Source organism: Gymnodraco acuticeps, unplaced genomic scaffold (genome assembly GCF_902827175.1).
Source record: "Gymnodraco acuticeps unplaced genomic scaffold, fGymAcu1.1, whole genome shotgun sequence".
Classification (NCBI taxonomy): Eukaryota; Metazoa; Chordata; class Actinopteri; order Perciformes; family Bathydraconidae; genus Gymnodraco; species Gymnodraco acuticeps.
In genome coordinates, this window is record NW_022989974.1 from 1,593,763 (window position 1) to 1,613,716 (window position 19,954).

A 19,954-nucleotide genomic window follows, 5' to 3' on the forward strand; every position below is an offset into this window, starting at 1 on the left:
ACGACACATTTACTGCAGCATCTCAAACAAAAGCATCCTGCTGAATGGGAGAAATGTTCCGCGCAGCGGAATGAAAAAGACCGCGGCACTACAAGCACCTCACGCACAGCCGCCAAAATACAGTCTACCGTAACACAGACATTTTCAAACTGCATCCCATATAGTGCTGCGTACCGGTACGCCGAACCGGTACTGGACTTGTAAAAAGTTTCGGTTCAAGTCCGGTTAAAACCGGAACGTCGGGAACCGGTACTTGGACTCGCAAAAAAAACTAGCACTTACGTATATTCTGGTGTCTGTGGTTATTTAAACATTCCCTGATAAACGTTATTCAGCGTCAATAAATGAGTGCTAATCCCAGTGTGCTCAGTGTACAACATCACATGTCATTTCACCTTCGATTCACGGTTTGAAAACGTAGCATTTCACCCAAGCGGCAAACTGTGGGGTAGAGCCGGGAAGCCAATACGGAAGTGCCACACACTGCAGTTCATATATTGGCCGATAGGCGATGGCTGCAGAAAGGAGCAATTTCCATAGACCCCCATGTTAAAATGCCCAAATTTACAGCAGAAAAAAACATGTTTCTACCCCTGGCTCCATACATTTTATTAGCGATATAGTTAGATTCCACCTTCATAATTATGGATCTGTGAGTGAATTGTTTTCTAACGCGACCCTTTTATTTATATTAGGTCTTAAAGTGTGTGCATAGATTAGGGCGTGGTCACATTGAGTGACGGCTCTGTCGAGTGCCTGCCGCTGTTAGCTTCTTGTCTCTCTGCTACCTGCTCCGTGAAGCTAGCTACAGGGACTCTGCCTGCTCAGCTCATCCAGCAAACACAACTTGTAGCCGGCCGTGGTTGTTTGTTCTTCATGCTTATATATCGGACTATTGTGACTCGCTCTGCGGTTAAAACAGACGGTGCATGAATGCGGTTTTGCGGTAAGTGAAATTCTAGTGCTTTATTTATGTGTTAATGATTTTAATCGGCTACGTAATGAATGGTAAGGCTTGGGTTAGCATGTAAGCTAGTGGTAGCTACATCGGTGCTAACGATTGTAATCGTAGCCTCCAAGTTAAAATCATAGACTGTATATATAAAGGTTCAAACTAAATAGACAAGCGTTAAGTGGGATAATGCTGTTGAACAAACGGCTTCTGTTTGAGGTTGATAAAATAAGGTTACATCCTTGTAACTTAGAGATATTTTATGTAGGTAGAACTGTATGCATCTAAGGTTAATTTAAATTGGCTATGCTCAAGTATGTAGACAAGCTAATGTCGAAGTAGTGTATGTGAAATAAACCTCACAATAAGATGTGTGTATATTACAATTATTAATATCATATTTCAAGATGATTACTTAGATATTACAATATGGTTGGTTGAGCTGGAGTTCATTATCGAGCTTACACGTTAACGTCACAGTCATCTGAAGAACGAACCCAAACCTTGTTGTTTTTATTAATTGCATTACCAAATGGGTATCAAATAAACAGTAAGCATTGGTAACACAACTTCCAAAGTTACAGTAAAATAAAAAGACCCCTGACTCGGACAATACACAATCCAACATGTTCAACAGAAGAGAATCAGTTATATTGTTTGTACACATGGTACTTTACATATATATATATATATATATATATATATATATATCTGTATATCTGTTTGTTTAAGGTGTCCAGGTGATGCAGACAGGCTGGATCAGAGAGTGAGAGACAGAACTGGACTCCTCACAGCAGTGAACTTCAGCACAGGTACAAAGACTCTTTTTTCATACTGTACAAAGAATCAAGAAAGATATTGGTTTAAATGAATGAAGTATTGACTTGAATACACTGATATACATTCCATTAAACAATACTAGATCACCTACACATCAGTGAAGTTGAGGGTTTTTTCCATGCAAAAGTTACATTTAGATATTTAGCAATATGACTTTGTCAGCTTTCTAATGTAATGTATTGAAGGCAAAGATATTTAACACATGAGAACTGCTACTATTTATCTCTCAATATTGTCTGAAAAAAACGTCGTAAAAGTGATTCTTTCAGTGAGACAACAGAGCAAGCTTCTACAGTTGCACTACGTTTTGATAACAGTTCAATATTATTTTGATAATAACATATATTTCAATGTTGATGAACTTCATACTGTTCATACATAATCTGATTGTCTTTGTAGCTCATTGTTGAAATAAAAAAAAACATTACAATTACAAAATAATTATATCTACAGCCCCTAAACACACAAGCACACTGCTTTCATAAATAACACACTAGTTCTGCAATAATATGTTTTATGTTTCCTGTCATTTTTGTTAGGAAAGGACATGCCTGAAAGACAGGACATTTTCGCCTTCTCTGAGGGTCAAGAAGAACATCCAAGAGGAACATTAAAAGCTGATGTTATGACATTTCAAGACCAGTACAGGACATTCACTAAGAAACTACTTTTATTGTAAAAACAGTCAGCTGATCGAATGCAGCTATTTCCACATCTACACTCCATCAGCTGATTATTTCTATTTGCCTCACTTTATGAGCTTCACAACATGTACCTTGTTTTGCAACGTCATAAATAAATGGGGCCAATCTTCAGTCAGATGTGAATGTGTAATCTAACATTTTCAGTAAGAATAATGGACAAAAGGAGTGCAAATATAAATACAATTTATTGAAATGTGAACCAAAAGCACATATGGACAGAAGGTGTAAACCTATTAAATGTATAAGTAAACACATTTAGTCAAATAAAGTGACAGACTAGGCCTGTGCAGTTGGTATCAGCTTTGCCCAGCATGGGCTCCTCCATCAGCCCTGGTCCTCCTCGCAGAGGAAAGACCCTCAGTCCTCCTCGCTGAGGAAAGACCCTCAGTCCTCCTCGCTGAGGAAAGACCCTCAGTCCTCTCCAAACCAACAGACAGGACGTCCATCACACGGAGGTTTCTCCCTGAAGTCTCTGCAGCTCTCTGGACATCAGACTGTCTCAATCCGTCCACACTGAATATGAGATTGGGAAAATGAAAATAATAAATGCTTGAGACAATAAGAAACATAAAGTTGACTGTTGAGTTGCTCAGTTTTTTTAGATTGTCAATACTATTACTGTATAACTAATATCTCAGGTTAAGAGGCACATTCAAATAAAGATTGGTCTTTAAATACATTTTGTCTTTTGAATTGTTTGTCTAAAGTCAAGGACCTATAACTGGTACTTAGTTTTAATGATACAGTCTGGTTATTATGCTGTTTGGAGGAGGCCTCACAGGTAAGAGCGCTAACTAGCTACCATCACATGTACCTTAGCTTGACTTAAATGTATTAAACGTATAGTTAAGTGATATCAAAATATAAATAACTAATGTCATGCAAACATATCAATATTTGCTTGATTCCAGTGTTGAATTTAGCACAATTGCATACAAACGTTAAGGGGTTTTAAGATTCTGAAGTATTATGCTAAAAACTCAATAACTTAGATTATTATTTATAGTTTCATGTCCGCTTACCTTAGAAACGTAAATGTTAGCTTAGCTTGGTAGCTTCAGCTAGCTCTGGAACTTCCAGCTCGGTGGCAGCAGGTTCCGCCTCTTTGCCCTTATTTGGAGAAGGCGGGAGTTGAACTCTAACGTCACTGTCGAGCCGTTAGTGGCCGACTCCGCCTACTAAGGGCTTCACGGCAACTCTGCAGAATCCTATGGGTGACGTCACGGACCCTACGTCCATTTATATATACAGTCTATGATTTCACCACATGCTAATGGTAACCGGAAGTGAAGAATTTTCAGAATAAAAGTATTAAGTTAATAGTGTCAACTTCTGGTTTTTTTCAGAATAAAACTGATTTAAATTAAATAGTGTATTTAATTCAAAATTACGCCATATCAACATTGATTTTAATTTCTAAAAGTATGTATGTACATCACTATGTATGTAGTATACACTGTATAATGTACACATGTAGAGTTGTAGAAAATACATGGTGTACAGACAGTACAGTACACTCTGACTGTACAGTCAGTCACTACAGTGTAGCCTATACTGTATAGTAGGTGTGTAACAGTGTAATGCGTATAGTCTACTCTACACTCTACCTTTCAGCAACGTTTTAGGGATTTAGGCTCAGTCAGCTCAGGGACTGTTTGGTACTTTAGTTTGGTAAATGAAATAAATGTTTGAACTTTGTAGTAGTTCACTGTAGTTGCTGTCATAAGTCATTTGTAGACTAAGTGGCAAAAAGTGTTTTTTTTTACATTTGTACTTTGTAGAGAAATGTAGACACAAGTTGGAAGGGAGCACAATAAACCTGATGAGTTTGAATTTGAGTTAATTATGAGTTCATTTTTAATTGATAATTAGCTCACAATAAGTTCATTTTAGTTACTCACACAACTTGACATAAGCCATGGGTTCAGGTCCGGACTTATAAGTCCGGACCTGAACCTGAACCTCTGGACTTGAGTCCGGACCTGAACCTGAATGTGAGTCCTGTCCAGGTACGCAGCACTAATCCCATATGACAAGAATTCGGCCCGCTGGAAAGCCATTACAGATGCGGTCGGTATGTATATAGCAAAGGATATGGTGCCAATATATCCTCCTGGGACCCAGCCCATTGAAAATGTCAATGTTTTGTTAACATGCATCTCCTTTTACTCTTTTGAGATACTCTATCAATCCCTGATGTGCTGTACAGAAGACATCCTGGTCTTTCCAGTGATATGTCATTGGTTAAAATTGGAACAATTACTTTGTTATCTGCATATGAATTGGGGGGGGGGGGGGGGAGAACATCGATTTAAATCGTAAATCGGATTTTTTGTGAAAAAATCGGGGATTTCTTTTTTTGGCCATATCGCCCAGCCCTATCCACAAGTTAAAATTATGTATATGTACACTTCTACAGACTACAGTGATATACCCATAGACTGCATTTGTAATAGAAAGGGTATGCAACGTTTTTTTATGAGCCATAATCAATATTTGTATAGGCAAGGCAAGTTTATTCAATTCAAGGTGCTTTACAAATATGAAAGACATTCAGACAAAGGCATTTAAAAACAGTAAAAGATAATAAAAGAAACATTAAAAGAAAAAATACATGAATAAAAAGTTACAGTGCAGTTTAAGATATGAATAGTTCACACAGAAGTTCCACTTTACTGATGAACACAACGGCTCAGTTTCAATTAAAAGCAGCGGCAAAAAGAAAAGTCTTCAGCCTGGATTTAAAAGTAGTAAGAGTTGCAGCGGACCTGCAGGTTTCTGGGAGTTTGTTCCAGATATTTGGAGCATAATAACTAGGGATGCACGATATTGGTTTTTTGAAACCGATACCGATAACTTCCTGCTTCTCAAGACCGATAACCGATAATAATATAATATATATATATATATTAAATGTACCTGTAGTTTTTGCACACCTGGTGGTAAAAAAAAAGACTAGTAGTGAGCAAATGACATGAGCATTACTACTATGAACAAAACAAAGCCAAGAACAGTTTTGACTCTCGTCAAGCGCCATCATTTCTATGATGAAGTTAGAGATCGTTTTAGCCTTGGGGTCGTCTCTGGCAAACTTCTTGCCTTTTTCAAAAGCCTCGTCGATAGGTAAAAGCCCCGGTGCCTTTGCAGCTGGCTTTGGATTCGCCGCTAGTTTAGCAGCGCAGGCGTCTTCGTACGCTTTTAACACACCATCGTAGCGATGGCGATGTTTCAGGTGACTAATCAGGTTGGAAGTATTATAGCTCGTTGCCTTTTTCCCTCCTCGTGGAACTTCTGCATTGCATTTGTTAATACAAATAGCAAGCGAACTATCTAACTCTGAAACTTTGAAATAGTCCCATACTACCGCGACATGTTTGTTTACTGTCCTGGCTTCACGGCCGCACACCATTTACGTCACAGCCAGGCATGAGTTAGGGAGCGCTGGATTTGTGAAAAACTCCCCTCTTCCTAAACCACTACCACAGTACTGGCAAAACGGGAGGAGCCGAGTGAAAAACAAGCGCCCCTCATCCCAATCCACACCGCAGTATTTTTTTCTTTTTTTTTTACCCCAAAGATATATTGTATATTATCGGGGCTATTAATAACGTTATCGGGTTTATCGGGATGACGTCATAATTCCTAATATCGGACCGATAATTATCGGCCCGATAATTATCGTGCACCACTAATAATAACTGAACGCTGCGTTAACATGTTTAGTTCTGACTCTGGGGACAGAAAGCTGACCCGTCCCTGAAGACCTGAGAGATCTGGATGGTTCATAATTTAGCAGGAGGTCAGAAATGTATAAGCATGTATTAAAAAGGTACCATGCAGGGTTTCCCACACAGACTATACTTGGGCGGGCCGCCCAGGTATATTAACGGCCGCCCAAGTATATTTCGCGACCCATTTAGTTTTAAAAAAAAATGTGTCCGTGACCACGACGCCATCTGCGATCGACTAACTTGTAGACAATGATCCCTCGCTCCCTTGCTCTGATCTCGCCTCCTCTGGCCTGTTAAGTGGCCTGCCTCACACAGGGTGACTGGCTGTCCACATGATGTGGCCTGCCGACATGGCCACTGTCATACAGATCATAAATCAAAGCCCTTGATTGGTCTCTGTGTGTCATTCAAGCTCGGGATAACCTCAGCTCAGGTGAGGTAAAGGACTCTGAGTGTTTAGATAGTTAACTTAGTCTAAGTTCTCAGTGGGTCTCAAACGGTGTGGTCACCATTTATGTAAACACATATTTCCATTTGAGAGGGTAGTGATTGGTCTAATGGATAGTGAGGTGGGCTGAAGATCGGAAGGCTGTGAGTTCAAATCCCGCCAGCAACACCACCACTAGTGTGCCCTTGAGTAAGGCACTTAGCCCTTAGTTACTCCAGGGAGAATGTCCCTGTAATCGGTCATTATAAGTCGCTTTGGATAAAAGCGTCAGCTAAATGAAATGTAATGTGATTAGTAAAATATGCATGAATAAATAAATAAAAAGTTAACTAGGTGAAAAAAGGTAAGATACACTTTTAAAACTTGTTGAGAGAAAACTAGTCTTTGCTGCTGCCTCAAAGAGGAGCAGGGAGACAGGAGAGGCTGATTCAGGAGCTCAGACACACTCACAACTATAAATGAACCAAAAATAAATTAATAAACAAGTTTCAGTGTTTTTTTCATATTGGAAAAGGTATGTTATTGGTTATGGCCATGATTTTATGATTATTGAAATGTATACAGTTCTGTTTAATATAGGTGTTTCCATAGATCTAGTCTCTTTATTTCCCCCTCAAAATGCACCAGATTGATGCATTTAACTCCAAAATAAAAAATAAAATCTTACCGGGGGGGCATGCCCCTGGACCCCCCAAGAGGATTTGAGCTCGACCCCCACTAAAAATCACATGATTTTTAAATACATTGATTGACAAACAGTGCCATCTTTGCGCAAAATGATTATACAGGAATGAAAAGTCAATAAATAAACATGTTGTTAAAACTTTTTTTTTTTTTTTTTAAATCAGAGAAGTACCATCACATGGTAGACCACTTAACACGGGCAGACATTTTAACCACGGATTCACAAATTCTTTCAACAGAAACTGAAATGAGGCCAAAGACAATCTGAGTCAGGAAGGAGAAAAAGGGCTGGTGGTTTTTTTCTCTCATAGGTCTGAGTGCAGGGTTGAGGTGGATGACACAGAGCTAACTACAGTACAGCATGGGAAACCCCAGGTTTTTCTTTAAGAATTGATGGGATGTCGGTTTTTGTGTAGATGCTATTTTAACAGCTGGCAGACTGTCAACATATGACCGAAAAAGTTGGAAAACTAACAGCAGACAAATACCTCTCCCTAATAACAGCCTTCACTGACAAACATGATGGATGAAATAATTATTCTAAAATGAGCCGACCAAGAAAGTAATTCTAGGCTTACCGCTTTGGATCAATAACACAAATGTGCTGTTTCTTCTCGCCGGTAGTGGTTTAATTCTAAATAGCAACCTAACACCCTGTAATTGTGAGGGTGCTGCACTTCCGTCATCATGTGACTCACAGCACCAGTATAGCCCTCATTAAATCCCAGCAACACAAACAAACATGGCTGTGGAATCCACCCCATGAGTCGCCCATGCAGCCCTGGCCTCTCCTCTTAAAGCACTTATCCAACCAACAACGGGACATTTATTCCCAAAGAATTAATGTCTTTTACTGCTCATAGCACAGATGCATTACATTCCCAAACTGTATTAGCCTATCATATCCGGCTACACCCTGAGTCTCAACACATGCCGCCGCCTGTCACATTTGCAAGGCTGCATTGTGTATCAATAAAACAAATAGCCACACATGTACAATTCAAATGTAGCTCTAGATAGGACTGTTTTTGAGAATCTAAAATATAGGCTGAATGTGGTTTAAGATCATCTATCCACTCAAATGCAAGGGTGCTAAGAGACGGATGAGCTGCCCAGACCCTGGACCTCTGGGGGCAGACCTCCAATCCCATCACAGTTAATGCCTGATAAATGAGGATTAGACCCGTTAAAAGATAATTTATTGTTAAATTAAAAACAACATTAGTAAGGTTTTCCGAATACAGCCGAGTCTGTGAGGGTACATTTATCAGAAACGGATCTTTTAGGCTTTGTTGTAGATCCAACAGGTTTTGTCTTATCTAATGTATGTATATTTCCTTAGTTGAATTTGTTTCAAAACTATTTCAGAATTCAAAAACTGATTATAAACTGCCTTTGGAATTTTGCAAGATTACAGTGATTCATTTATCCTTCACATGGTTGACAACTGATTTAAAAAAATGTTTTAGTCCAGCTTATAAAGTAAAAACATGCCAGCTAAGCTAACGAATGAATGACAAAGAGAATTCCTGTTGCTTTACCTTTCAAGTTGACAAGTTAAGTGGACAGCCGCTGTCTGTGAGTGACTTTACAGGGGCCCTAATGCTTCCTCTCGCTTTAAAAACAATTAGGATCAATTACAGCCCTGTCAACACTGCTATGATCATCAAATGTAAACTAAATTGCATCACTTATGAAAGCCATGGAGACTGTAATCCAGGATATGCTCCGGCTCCATCAGCAGGTCTGTCTGAGAGCTATCAGATGACCACTAATGGGCCCTCCCCTGCAGGCTAAAGACTGAGTGTACACCATTGACTATTTGCAATCCCGTTGTTGTCATAGCACTGTTTGATGGACAGTAGGAATATATTTTCTTCCATTTTGGAACAGACTGCTTGCTATTCTGGTTTTGGATTAAAGAAGTGTTGAATACTGTTGACCTACTTCTGTGTGTGGTAATTAGGCTACAGAGTGATCTTCTTTTTGAGTAGAGACAGGTACAACAATAGTTTCTACTGGAGCATCAAGCTCGTAAAAAGCAAAGCACACGCCCAGCTTTATAAACAGTATTATAATGTATAGTGGATCAAGATTTGCAAAACTGTGGATATAAGCCAAGTATCATGAAAAGAGGTTGTAGCTAAAGCTCTGTCCAAGATCAGCCGTGTTATTGTAAGATAGTATGGCAGGCTGACAGGCTGTGGGAGGCGCAGACTGAAATATTAGACCAGAACGTGACTTCTGACAAACAGATTAAGCACACAAAGCATTCCATTCGGCAAAATACTGTGAATTTAAAATGTGATCAGAGAGAGAGAACTTGCCTGTACTATATTAACTGCACAATTTGGCATTTAAATCAATCTTTGCCTTAGCCCGAGAATCAATCTCATGTGAGCTGGGGAAATTAAATATTTGCATTATGCATGAGATAACAGCTGACATGTCAGTTATATTATGTGTGCATTGGGGATATGCATCAGTTGTATGAAACCTACATGTCAACATACATAACTGTAAGCCTAACAAAGGCCAATGCATATGGTGAGGAGAGTTAACAACAGTATTTACTGCGCGCTGAGATCAAGTGTGTGCATTCAAGTTTGAGTCACTATGTCAACTTAAATAACTAGTTTATAATACATTTGATTTATAAGCGCACTTTTCATTTGCGCAAACAAAACTCAAAGTGCTACAAAATTAAAAGGGTGAAACAAAAACAAAAACAATTAAAAACAACATAATAAAAGCCAGAATAAAAAGCTGTCACTGTTCAACATGATTTATATTTTTTGCTATATATATATATTATGTGTTGATGCATAGTTTCAAGAATCAGATATGGTATCCGTGTGGTTTTCCACAATAGATGGACGAATAATGGACTCAAGCTTTTAAAGTAAGAGTAGAACGGGAGCAGATTATTGGGCAGAGCGGGCACACTTCATAACAGAGAGCGCTATCTGTTCAGACAGAAAGACATGCAGGCTACCACGCAGCACAATGCTGACGTAAGGATAGGAACAAGAAAACCAGTAACAAAACACACAGAGCACCGGGGTGGACTTGACAACAAAAAAATAGGGTATGAAAACAAACTACTCAAATGTGATTTAGCAGTAAGGCAATGAGCTCTTCTTAACAACTTGACTAACTAATTAACTTGACTGTGGCTGGACATAAGTAAATGTAATGTAACACAAAACCAAAATCAGACTTGGCCTTGAGAACTTGACCCAAATTGAAACTAAATCCTAATCTGACCTGCTGGAATGGGGCAACGGTCTGGGTTACACCATTTTGTCTCAGTTATATTTTAGACCATAAAACAAAACAAAAGAGCAGAAATGCTTTATGAAAAGATTCTCTTTTACCACATGACATGTGTTACATTTTCTTAAAATGTACCGTTGATATGTAATTGATTATCAAAAGACTTACAGATTATGTTTCTATCTATTGACTCATTAGGCAATCGACATTTTGTTTAAGATCATGTTGCATACTCCTAATGAAAAGTGTTTTACAATTTGTAATAAACTCACAATATGATATTATACAGATTATTCAGTGACTGCTATAATAAATAATAATTGATGCAACATAATGTTCCCATCTACGTTGCTCTAATCGGTGCATGTCATTAGTACAGGAAATGGGTAGGGCTGGTTATTACTGTCTAACCATGTTAACTAAAAAGCTCCACACACATCATCAGGGAGCCTGGCTGCTGACCTTACTGGGAAACTATAGTTGTTTCGCTCATTCAGTCAAGAGATGACCTCATCGATGAGAGTGAGAGGAGTGTGTAATACTGTGGAGGATGACTCACAGTCTATCCATGGCAATACACAGACACACCATGGCTTGTGTCATATGGTGCTGTGCAGGATACAATGAACACGCCTTGACAACACAATGAAGCTTTAAAGCCTGTGGTGAGAATATAGAATGTTGAAAGATCACAGAAAAAATAAATAACGTCCTTAACATGAATTTCAATCCAACAATATGAGGTGAATCTCCCAACCTTTAAAAACAATATAATCAGTTGGTATAGGCAATTGTAAGTGATGTAATATTCCTTTTGTGTGCATGTCCTTCTTTGTTATGTGGTGCTTATAAAGGCCCAGTGAAGTGCCTAACTGCAAAGCACTACACAAGGCAGGAAGCTGATCAATTATTGAATGTGCCCTCGGGTCTTAGCACATGGTAGTAGATACCTACTGAAAATAAATGGCACATGGAACTGTGGACCAAAAATAGCGACTGCAGTTATGATTTATATTTTTGATAAGATACATGACTTTGCTTTAAAGACCTATTCATGTTTTATTAATGTAGACATTTTTACACACAGTTGGAGTCAACTAATCTTACATCACCACATGTTTAAGGGTTAATTTGACCTGATTAAGAAAGCCATGTGACGAGACAAATTACATTCTGCAGTAGTCGGTTTTGATTTAGCAGTTGGGCTGATCGGTTAAGCTAAACGTGATTCATTGCTTCCTACATGCCTCTAAACTCAGATCACTGTCACATGTTGACTCTGGGATAAGAGAGAAGTATCGGTTAACTGTACTTAGCTTTATTCATCAGTGGAAGTTAATCCAGGATATTACCTGTTAGATAAATTTAAACTAAATAACGTTACAAAATCCAAAATGAAGCAATGCGACTTCACAAGAGGCTTTGTGTATTTCCTATTTATCGATTCAATTAATCATCCGCGTCTGGAGATACGATTTAATCATCTCCAACGTCAAACTATTTGTTAAGGAAGACCGCCTTTATCACACACTGTATTAGCTTGTGTGAGCTATCTGCTGTAACAGACGTGGCTGCTTTGGTTAGCAGCCGGGTACCGAGCTGTCCATAGCCGGGTGTTGACGCCTCGGCTACCGTTAGCTTGTGCAACTAGCCTGTTAACGCTCGTTACGGTGGGATATCACCAGTCATTTAACAATGAGTAACGTTAGCCGGAGGCATTATATAGTGGAGATGGAGGAGAGCCAACAAAGGGGAGCTGCTATCGGTAGCTTTTCGCCTTGCAACCACCAGTCCAACACCAACCACATTACTGTCTACCTGCCTCGCCTTGTATTAGGATTTCATCCCTTTCTTCATCCACGTTAGCTAGCTAACCTACCATACCATTAGCTCATGTTAGCTTTCCGTTGCTAGCGTACCCACAACAATTGACAGTCTAGACGTGGACGCCCAGTCAGCGAAAGAAAGCGACAAAATCTTACTGTATGGCGGTTGACTGGTAAAATCCTTAGTCCCTGTCTGGTCATTCATGAAATGCAGACAAGATGCAGACGGGATACGGTGTCCTGCCGTAAAGACACACAACGGCGCTGTGAAGAAAAGATTTGTAGTACACGCCCTTGACGACGAGGATTGGAGTCCACATTTTCTCCGTAACCACTCTCTGCGAGCGATTGGTCAGTTCTGATCATCGATGTAATCGTACATGAACGTGATTGGTCCATTATTTGTGTAACGTCGTTCTTAAATGTCTTTCCGATAGGTGCGTTTCATTTTGTCCCTGGCGCCGCGGGAAAAGACTCTACACAGCCATGACATAAAGCTCATACATATTCAATCCATTGTGGCCGCCCGTCTCCCAAACAATGGAGCTTACTTCAATTGAGGCCAACCAACCAAGCTCCCTACACAGTAGGGATTGTCCACAAAAGATGGATTGAGCGCTGCTTGCCTACAAAGAGATCTATGTTACAATTATTATTATTATTTTATTTGATATCACAATATGTCCCTGGGCATATGAATGCAAAAGGCCCAAACTGCTCTTTTGTTATTATTCTATTTGTGTACTTTCCCATGTTTACTCAATGTATGTTATGTTAAAGAACACCTCTAGATGACACAAAATCAGACATCATATTTTTTAATTGGATGAGTTATCAACAAAAATACATGTTATTGTTGTCAATGATAATATCTGCAAGTTACCAGTACACATAGCCTTTTGTAAATAAAGCTTTAGGCCTTGCTTTGATTGGTAACTGAATGAACTGTAGACCACACACATTGTAGTAAGTCTCTTGTATTTCTTTTCAACAAACACTAAAACAATAGGCTATTCTTTGCAATAGACAATATAGAGATCTTCAATGAAGACATTATTGCAGACTGAGCATTATAAACCAAATACATATCATTGGAACAGGAAAATGTGTCATAAAACAAACTACACTACACAACTTCACTGAAACACCAGACAAAACGTTCTACTGTTCACAATAGCTATGAAAACAATGTCTCGCTCTTCTGTTGCATTTATTTACTCATCAAGAGAGTACCGTTTTTGCCCATTGTTGTTCAGCTTTCTTTCATGACAGAGATGATTGCCAATAAATTAATCACTCTACCGAAAATATTCGATTTTTTTTTAAAAGGGGAAGTTAATTTTTCAGGGGAAATGATTGTAGCCTACCTATAGAGATAGAGTTGACTATACTTATCTAGATTAGTGTGTTTTGCATCAGTCAATGAGTTATCCTACATTATTTTAGTGGTTATTTTCATTGCCTACAAAATCTTCATTGTGCTTTTATGATGCAGAGTAATGGTTGTTTTTAATGCCAGATAATATCGGCCTTTCGGCATAGCCTATATATAAAAAAAGAAATCAAAGACTATCTTCAACAGCCCTGTCCCACCTTCTCTTCACTGGTACTCACTTGTGTTGGAGCAATAGCTGTGGCCTGTAGTGGTGGGTGGTGATGAGTCTGAGTCTGCAGAGGCTGTATCTTCATCCTGGGAGCAGCCAGCCTGGATGGCCCGCAGGTAGCTGTGGCTGCGCGACCGGAAGCACGTAGGCGCAGGCAGATCCAGAGCCTCCACTGCCTGCGACTCCCCCTCACAGTACGGTACTGAGTGCCCGTAGCCGTGCCCGTATACCTGAAAGTACGTGTGCAGACTCACACGCTGAGGGCAGACGGCAGACTGAATAATATGCATTTACCAAGTACAATATATACCCAGTCGTGGACGCAGTATTTACATATTCAAGCAAAATGTCCTGAAAGTATAAGAGGTAAAATGACTAATTTCTCCAAAATGGCCCATGTGCTTTACATGTCATCATTTATGATTTCATTGTTTAACTGTTATAGCTTGTTAAGGTGAAGCTAGTTTTGAATACTTTATGTAAAGTTAAATAACTAAGCTTCAGCTTGGGGATTGGGCCTGTGTGGAGGGTCACATGATGGGGGTTGTGAGATGATTAACATGAGTGGAAAGAACAGAAAACAATGTTCTGCTGGACAAATGTATAGATATTTTTAAAAAACGTTCTGTGATCTTTTTCATACTGTGAAATATTGAACATGTGTTACCTGTTTGGGCCTCGAGAAGTCATTTAAACAAAATCATCGGAGAAGATTAGAGAGGAATTTTCTCTTGTGTTAGACACAACTCATAGACATCTCAAACATGAGACTGTTTATTTTTAAGGCTGACATGTCAAAAAAAGTTAGTAACCAATTTAATTAATATTAACGTAATATTTATTAAATTTACAACATACATAGTTATGTTCTCAAAGGTTGGGAACCACTGCATTCATGTTTATTAATTTCGAAAAAGTAACTGGTAACTAAAGTACCTAAACTATTTTTGAGGTTTTTGTACGTAGTTACCTTCCACCACTGTCTATAGCTGTGAATCGAGCAGGTCACAACTATTAATAGTTTTGGAGAAATCGATGGGAAAATGGTGTGATGGCTTCTTGCTTTTCAGCTAATACAAAGATGCTTATGTTTTGCATCATTTTATGAGTCACTCAAAGCGGCTTTGTCCCAGTATTTATTTGCTGCACAGATTTGTCATTGTATCATGGGAATAAGCTGTGACGCCCAGCACCATCTGATGTGTTTGATCAAACGACATAAAAATAAGTAGAAACAACAAGTTTGGGTATTTTTACGGTTGACATTTAGGTGGCAAATATGAACATACTGTGTGTGGTACGTAGACATAAATAATATTCCCTGTAAATGAACTCATAGAACTCTTCAATAACGTTGGGGTTTGTCATCCACACATTCTTTACTCGGATTGACTTCACTGTTACATTATAATTTGAATAATGCAAAGGCATTACAACTGATGGTATTTATTCTGTATGAAAGAATGTTTGCATTAGTCTGGTGTGTGATTTTTGCATCCCACTCCAATGCTGCTGCTGAAAATGTCTCCTCAGGTTTACACCGAGGCATATGTCCCACTTTGACATTCTGCAAACACGCTCAAGCATCTCTGTATACCTCTAGTTTATTCCCGGCTGGCTCACTCACAGACGTCTCAATAGACTTTACATACACTTAAATATTCTCTCACGGCAGATTCAAAATTGGAGAATTGTGTAAATGTGTTTTTTTGCTCATTCCCTGGTGATTTTAATTGTCTTTTAATTGCTTTCTGGAGATTTAAGAAATCACAAATTTCATAAGGTAGGAATATCAGCAACAAATACAATAAATGTTGCTGTCATGGAAACATTGGTTGACATCATGTTGTTTATAGTAAAAGCAACATATTTGATAAGAGAGGAGACATACCTGCGTGGTGGAGCCTCTGCCCAGTGTGGCAGAGTATTGACTGAAATCATTGCTCCTGTAGCGTGGGGGGGGCTCCGTCGGGCTCACCAGGCAGTCCAAGTTATCGAGGCTCCGATTAGTCGACAGCTCTTTCAGGGACGGCAGGGAGCTGTGGAAGTGAATATTATAATAAACCTCTCAGAAGTCATAGACTGGAATAAGTGAAGGCTGTGTTTAATTGATGATATTCAGGAGAAACTTTAAATCACACTCCAAAAATGTTCCCTAGGGATTTAAAACAAATTAAATACTGCTGAGATGTGTGGATAATGATATGTGCTCGGGTTTCAAATGGCAGCACAAAGGAAACAATGGTTTATAGGTAAAACTGATAAATATGTTTTGACTGATCTACAGTTTCAAAGTTTCCTCTGTTCTGCCTAACCCTTCAGGCACCCGGTGTTAGTGAAAATGTGTGTGCATAAGCAGCAGGGTGTGGTTGAGGGATTTCCATGAATTTGCATGTTATGATATCAGGGCTTGAGGAAGCAGGCAAGAGTAAAGTACAAACACACCACTCAGGGTACCTGCAAGGGAAAAGATGAAGCAGGAGGCTGAGAGGAAAAGTACTGGGAAAGATTAGCCAAAAAAAGGTAGTGGGTAGTGGTGGTGGGGCAAGTGAGGGAGGGTGGAGGGCCACACTGCCTGCCTATGGATAGCACTGACCTCAGATGCTGCATAGAGCATGCATTCTGTAGTGGAGACCACAGATAATCCTCCCGCATGAGAGCGTAGCAACGAGGCCTGTTCGTGTGGGGTGAAACACATGGCAACATTTCATCTCCTATTTCTCTTGTACCAAATGAAAAAATTATACTGGATGTAATTTCTTGTCCACTCTCAATAATATCCATGTCTACGTCCAAAAATAGCTTCTAGTAATTTGTTTTCACTAAGTGCTGCTGCGCATCCAGAAAATTATTTGTGACAGGATACTGCCACCTGCTGACTGCCTTTGGGGACATGACAAAACCTTTATTCCAACAATAGAACCAACAAATACCCCTATTTGAATGAATGTAAAGTAAAACAAACACAACTATGGCAAATCAATGAGCATGATAATCAAGGTAATCATTTCAATATGATTCTTTATGCTGTTGGACTCACTTGCGTTGAGCTAGAGGCGGCTGCTGCTCACTCAGGGAGTGCTGGGTGGCCTTCAGGTAGCTCTGGCGACGGGCGGACGCTTTGGGGGAGGGTTTGGGGCTCCCCTCTGAATCCTCACTGTCTTCTAGGTCCCCCATTGCTTTCACATAGCTGCCACTGCGCATCCTCCGACAGGGGATCTCAGTTCCTCTGCCCCGGCCGCGGCCCAGCGTTCCTGCCCAGTCCCCCATAGGGACCTGGATCATGAAAACGCATATATACCGTTGTGAAACTCTTAAACCAGGTAATGGAGAAACTTCAGGTGTAATCCTTAAACACTTAAAGTATTCTATGGTTTGTGTGTATTTCTTTTATGAAATAATATTCACAGTATGGTTCTGGGAATGTGCAACAATGGTATGTAGAAAAGGAAATATGACTGTGATGAACTTCATGAAAAATCTATAATAAACAGAAACTATATAAATCAATATGATTAACTAAGGGTTTTAAAAGTAAAGACTGTTGGGAAAAAGTGCCCCCTTCACCCCCTTGTTTTCCTCACTTGCTGATGCCAATGGGACCATGTTATTTGATCCCTTAGACATTCGAAAATAAAGTCAAGAAACTGTAAAAATACCCCAAATCTCTAAAGTATTTATTTAATAAAATGATACACATTGGGGTATTCCTTGTGATCTTTCTTTGGGAACTAATATAGTGTCTTCTTTCTTCCATTCATTGAGCGTCTCCTGAAACCTTTGGAGCCGCGCTGGAAAAAGATCTAATCAAATTATCAGGCAATTCAGAAACTCCCTTCCACGTAAACTACATTAATAAAACCCAACAAAATAACAATGCAAACTTACAAAGAATGATGATGAAGATGAATACTCACTGGCCCTCCTACCTGAAGAAACTGTTGTGCCAGGTCTTGGTGGCATGACTTGGTTTTAAGCAGGGTCCTGTTAACTGAAGTGGAGCCCTTCTGCAACACTTGCCTGGCCTGGCTGAGGGTGAGAGTGGACCAGGAGCCCCTCTTCACCAGTATGTCATCCTTGCTTCCTCTGAATCTTCCCTCTCCATCCTTGGATCCTACCTGGTTGGCCTGGCATGCCAGAAACTTGAGGTCACTGCTGCTTTTCGAGGTCTTGAGGGTATGTGCAGAAATGGTGTGGTAGCCCTGTGGGATATGTCTGTGAGCGGACTGGCTGTCTGACACCACTCTACCGAGAGTCATCATGGTCAGTGGATTGCGGTAACCTACAGCAAGAGTTCCAGCTCTGGAGTCAGTGTCCAGGGCGTCGTCCGAGCTCCAGAAACCTAGTGCATTGGGCCTCGGTCTCTGCTTTGGCCCCTCAGTTTTAGCCCTGTCTCTACTCTTGCTCCTGCGTCTACCACCGTCCTCACCAGATCCTGTGGTGCCAGTCCCTCCAGCAGAGCGCCCATTAATGTTGCCTTTGATTGCAGAGTTTTCCAGGGACTGGGACTTAGCGAATAGCTTCTGCACAGAGTGCATCAGGTGGCGTATGCGTCCCGGGCTCTCACTGCGTTGCTTAGACATACGTCCTCTATGAAACTGCAGCGTGCTGAAGCCGTCCCGCTGCAAAGGCAGGTGCCTCTCCAGCTGATCCAAAAGGTTGGAGGGTAACCGATTCATCTTGGCTGCTGATGCCGAGGAGATGGTGGCTGATCCACTGGTGATCATGGGAGCCCCAGTAAGACCCAGACCCAAGCCCATGCCCACAGACAAGGAGGTGGAGAGTGGATTTGGCCTGCCGCCCTGCCCCACTCCAACTCCTCCAGCCATACAGGCCTGGGAGCAGTCAACCTGGGCCGACTGGGAGGTGAAGTGCAGACGAGGGAAGGTGCTGCTGTTGGAAATCTGGCTAAAGGGCAGCAGGCAGTCCGGGGTCATGGCGTTCGGGCTGGTTGGGCTGGTGGGAGAGTACTGGTGGAGATGGGGGTCCAGGGTGCCATAGTGGTTCAAGGTGGGGCTCAACAGAAAGGCGCTGTGAGGGTCAGAGGTCAAAGGATAGAGAGACTTCTGTGGGCATCCCGCTGGCTCACAGGAGTCAGACAGGTGGCGGCTGCGGTTGGCTCCTAACCCTTTCATGGTGGCTAAGGTCTTAGAACATGTCTCCAATCAGCACGGCTCTACGGACCTGAAGGGCTCATCCTGCAACGAGAGAAAAGACACAGAAGTGATTTATTAAACATGGAATTCAAAACATTATTAAGAAAATATCTCTGATTGGTGGTGATATTTAGTAAAGCATTCTGATATGTGAAGGGAAGTTTATTAAAATACAACTTTTTAAACTGTGTCAAGGTATTTTGCTTTCACATTTTCTCTGTTGTTGTTTTATCCTAGTTCAGAGGTAGATTCTCTCAGGAATGTATAATAAAAATAAGCCTATTTGTACCTTCATAGAGATTTTAGTTAAGAGTGCATAACAGTAAAAGAGCAATTTGCGTACAAAATAAAGGCTCGGAGGGGGGAGTTCTCCACATTAATACTTAAAGCTAATGAAAACATTAGAGTTCGAGTCCACTAACAAGGGTTTTATTTTTCAGTTTGTCCTTGAAACTTGTTGTAGTTAGTGAGCTTAAAAAAGGAATCATAGACTGTCTCTGCTGTCTCTGAACAGAGAACAGAGCCATTGTCCTCAGCAATAAGTTCCCTTGTAGGCAAAAACCACCAGGTGGAGCACCAGCAGCAAGTGTACAAAGGGCAGTGTTTGGCTTTGTGGGAAAACACACACATTAACATTGCACTGTTTTGAATAACATTTAAATGTACATGCATAGTTTTAATTAATCATATGTATTACAACAATCGTAGTGCATTTTACAAATCTAATGAAAGT

At 40.3% G+C, this 19,954-nt stretch overlaps 1 protein-coding gene across 2 annotated transcripts in view; it reads right to left on the reverse strand.

Annotated features, from left to right (window-relative positions):
• Positions 1 to 19,954, reverse strand: part of dlgap4a (discs, large (Drosophila) homolog-associated protein 4a) — a 95,956-nt gene that overhangs the window by 11,057 nt on the left and 64,945 nt on the right. The window contains exons 2-5 of one of the 2 annotated variants that reach the window (XM_034211020.1): positions 17,995 to 19,263; positions 17,106 to 17,341; positions 15,957 to 16,104; positions 14,076 to 14,295 (exon numbers count right to left, since the gene is read on the reverse strand). In XM_034211020.1, the coding sequence (XP_034066911.1) occupies positions 14,076 to 14,295; positions 15,957 to 16,104; positions 17,106 to 17,341; positions 17,995 to 19,200 (1,810 nt within the window). In that variant the 5' untranslated portion in view covers positions 19,201 to 19,263. Of the gene's footprint in view, positions 1 to 14,075; positions 14,323 to 15,956; positions 16,105 to 17,105; positions 17,342 to 17,994; positions 19,264 to 19,954 lie in introns of both variants that reach the window. The other variant, XM_034211019.1, reaches the window with a different exon arrangement.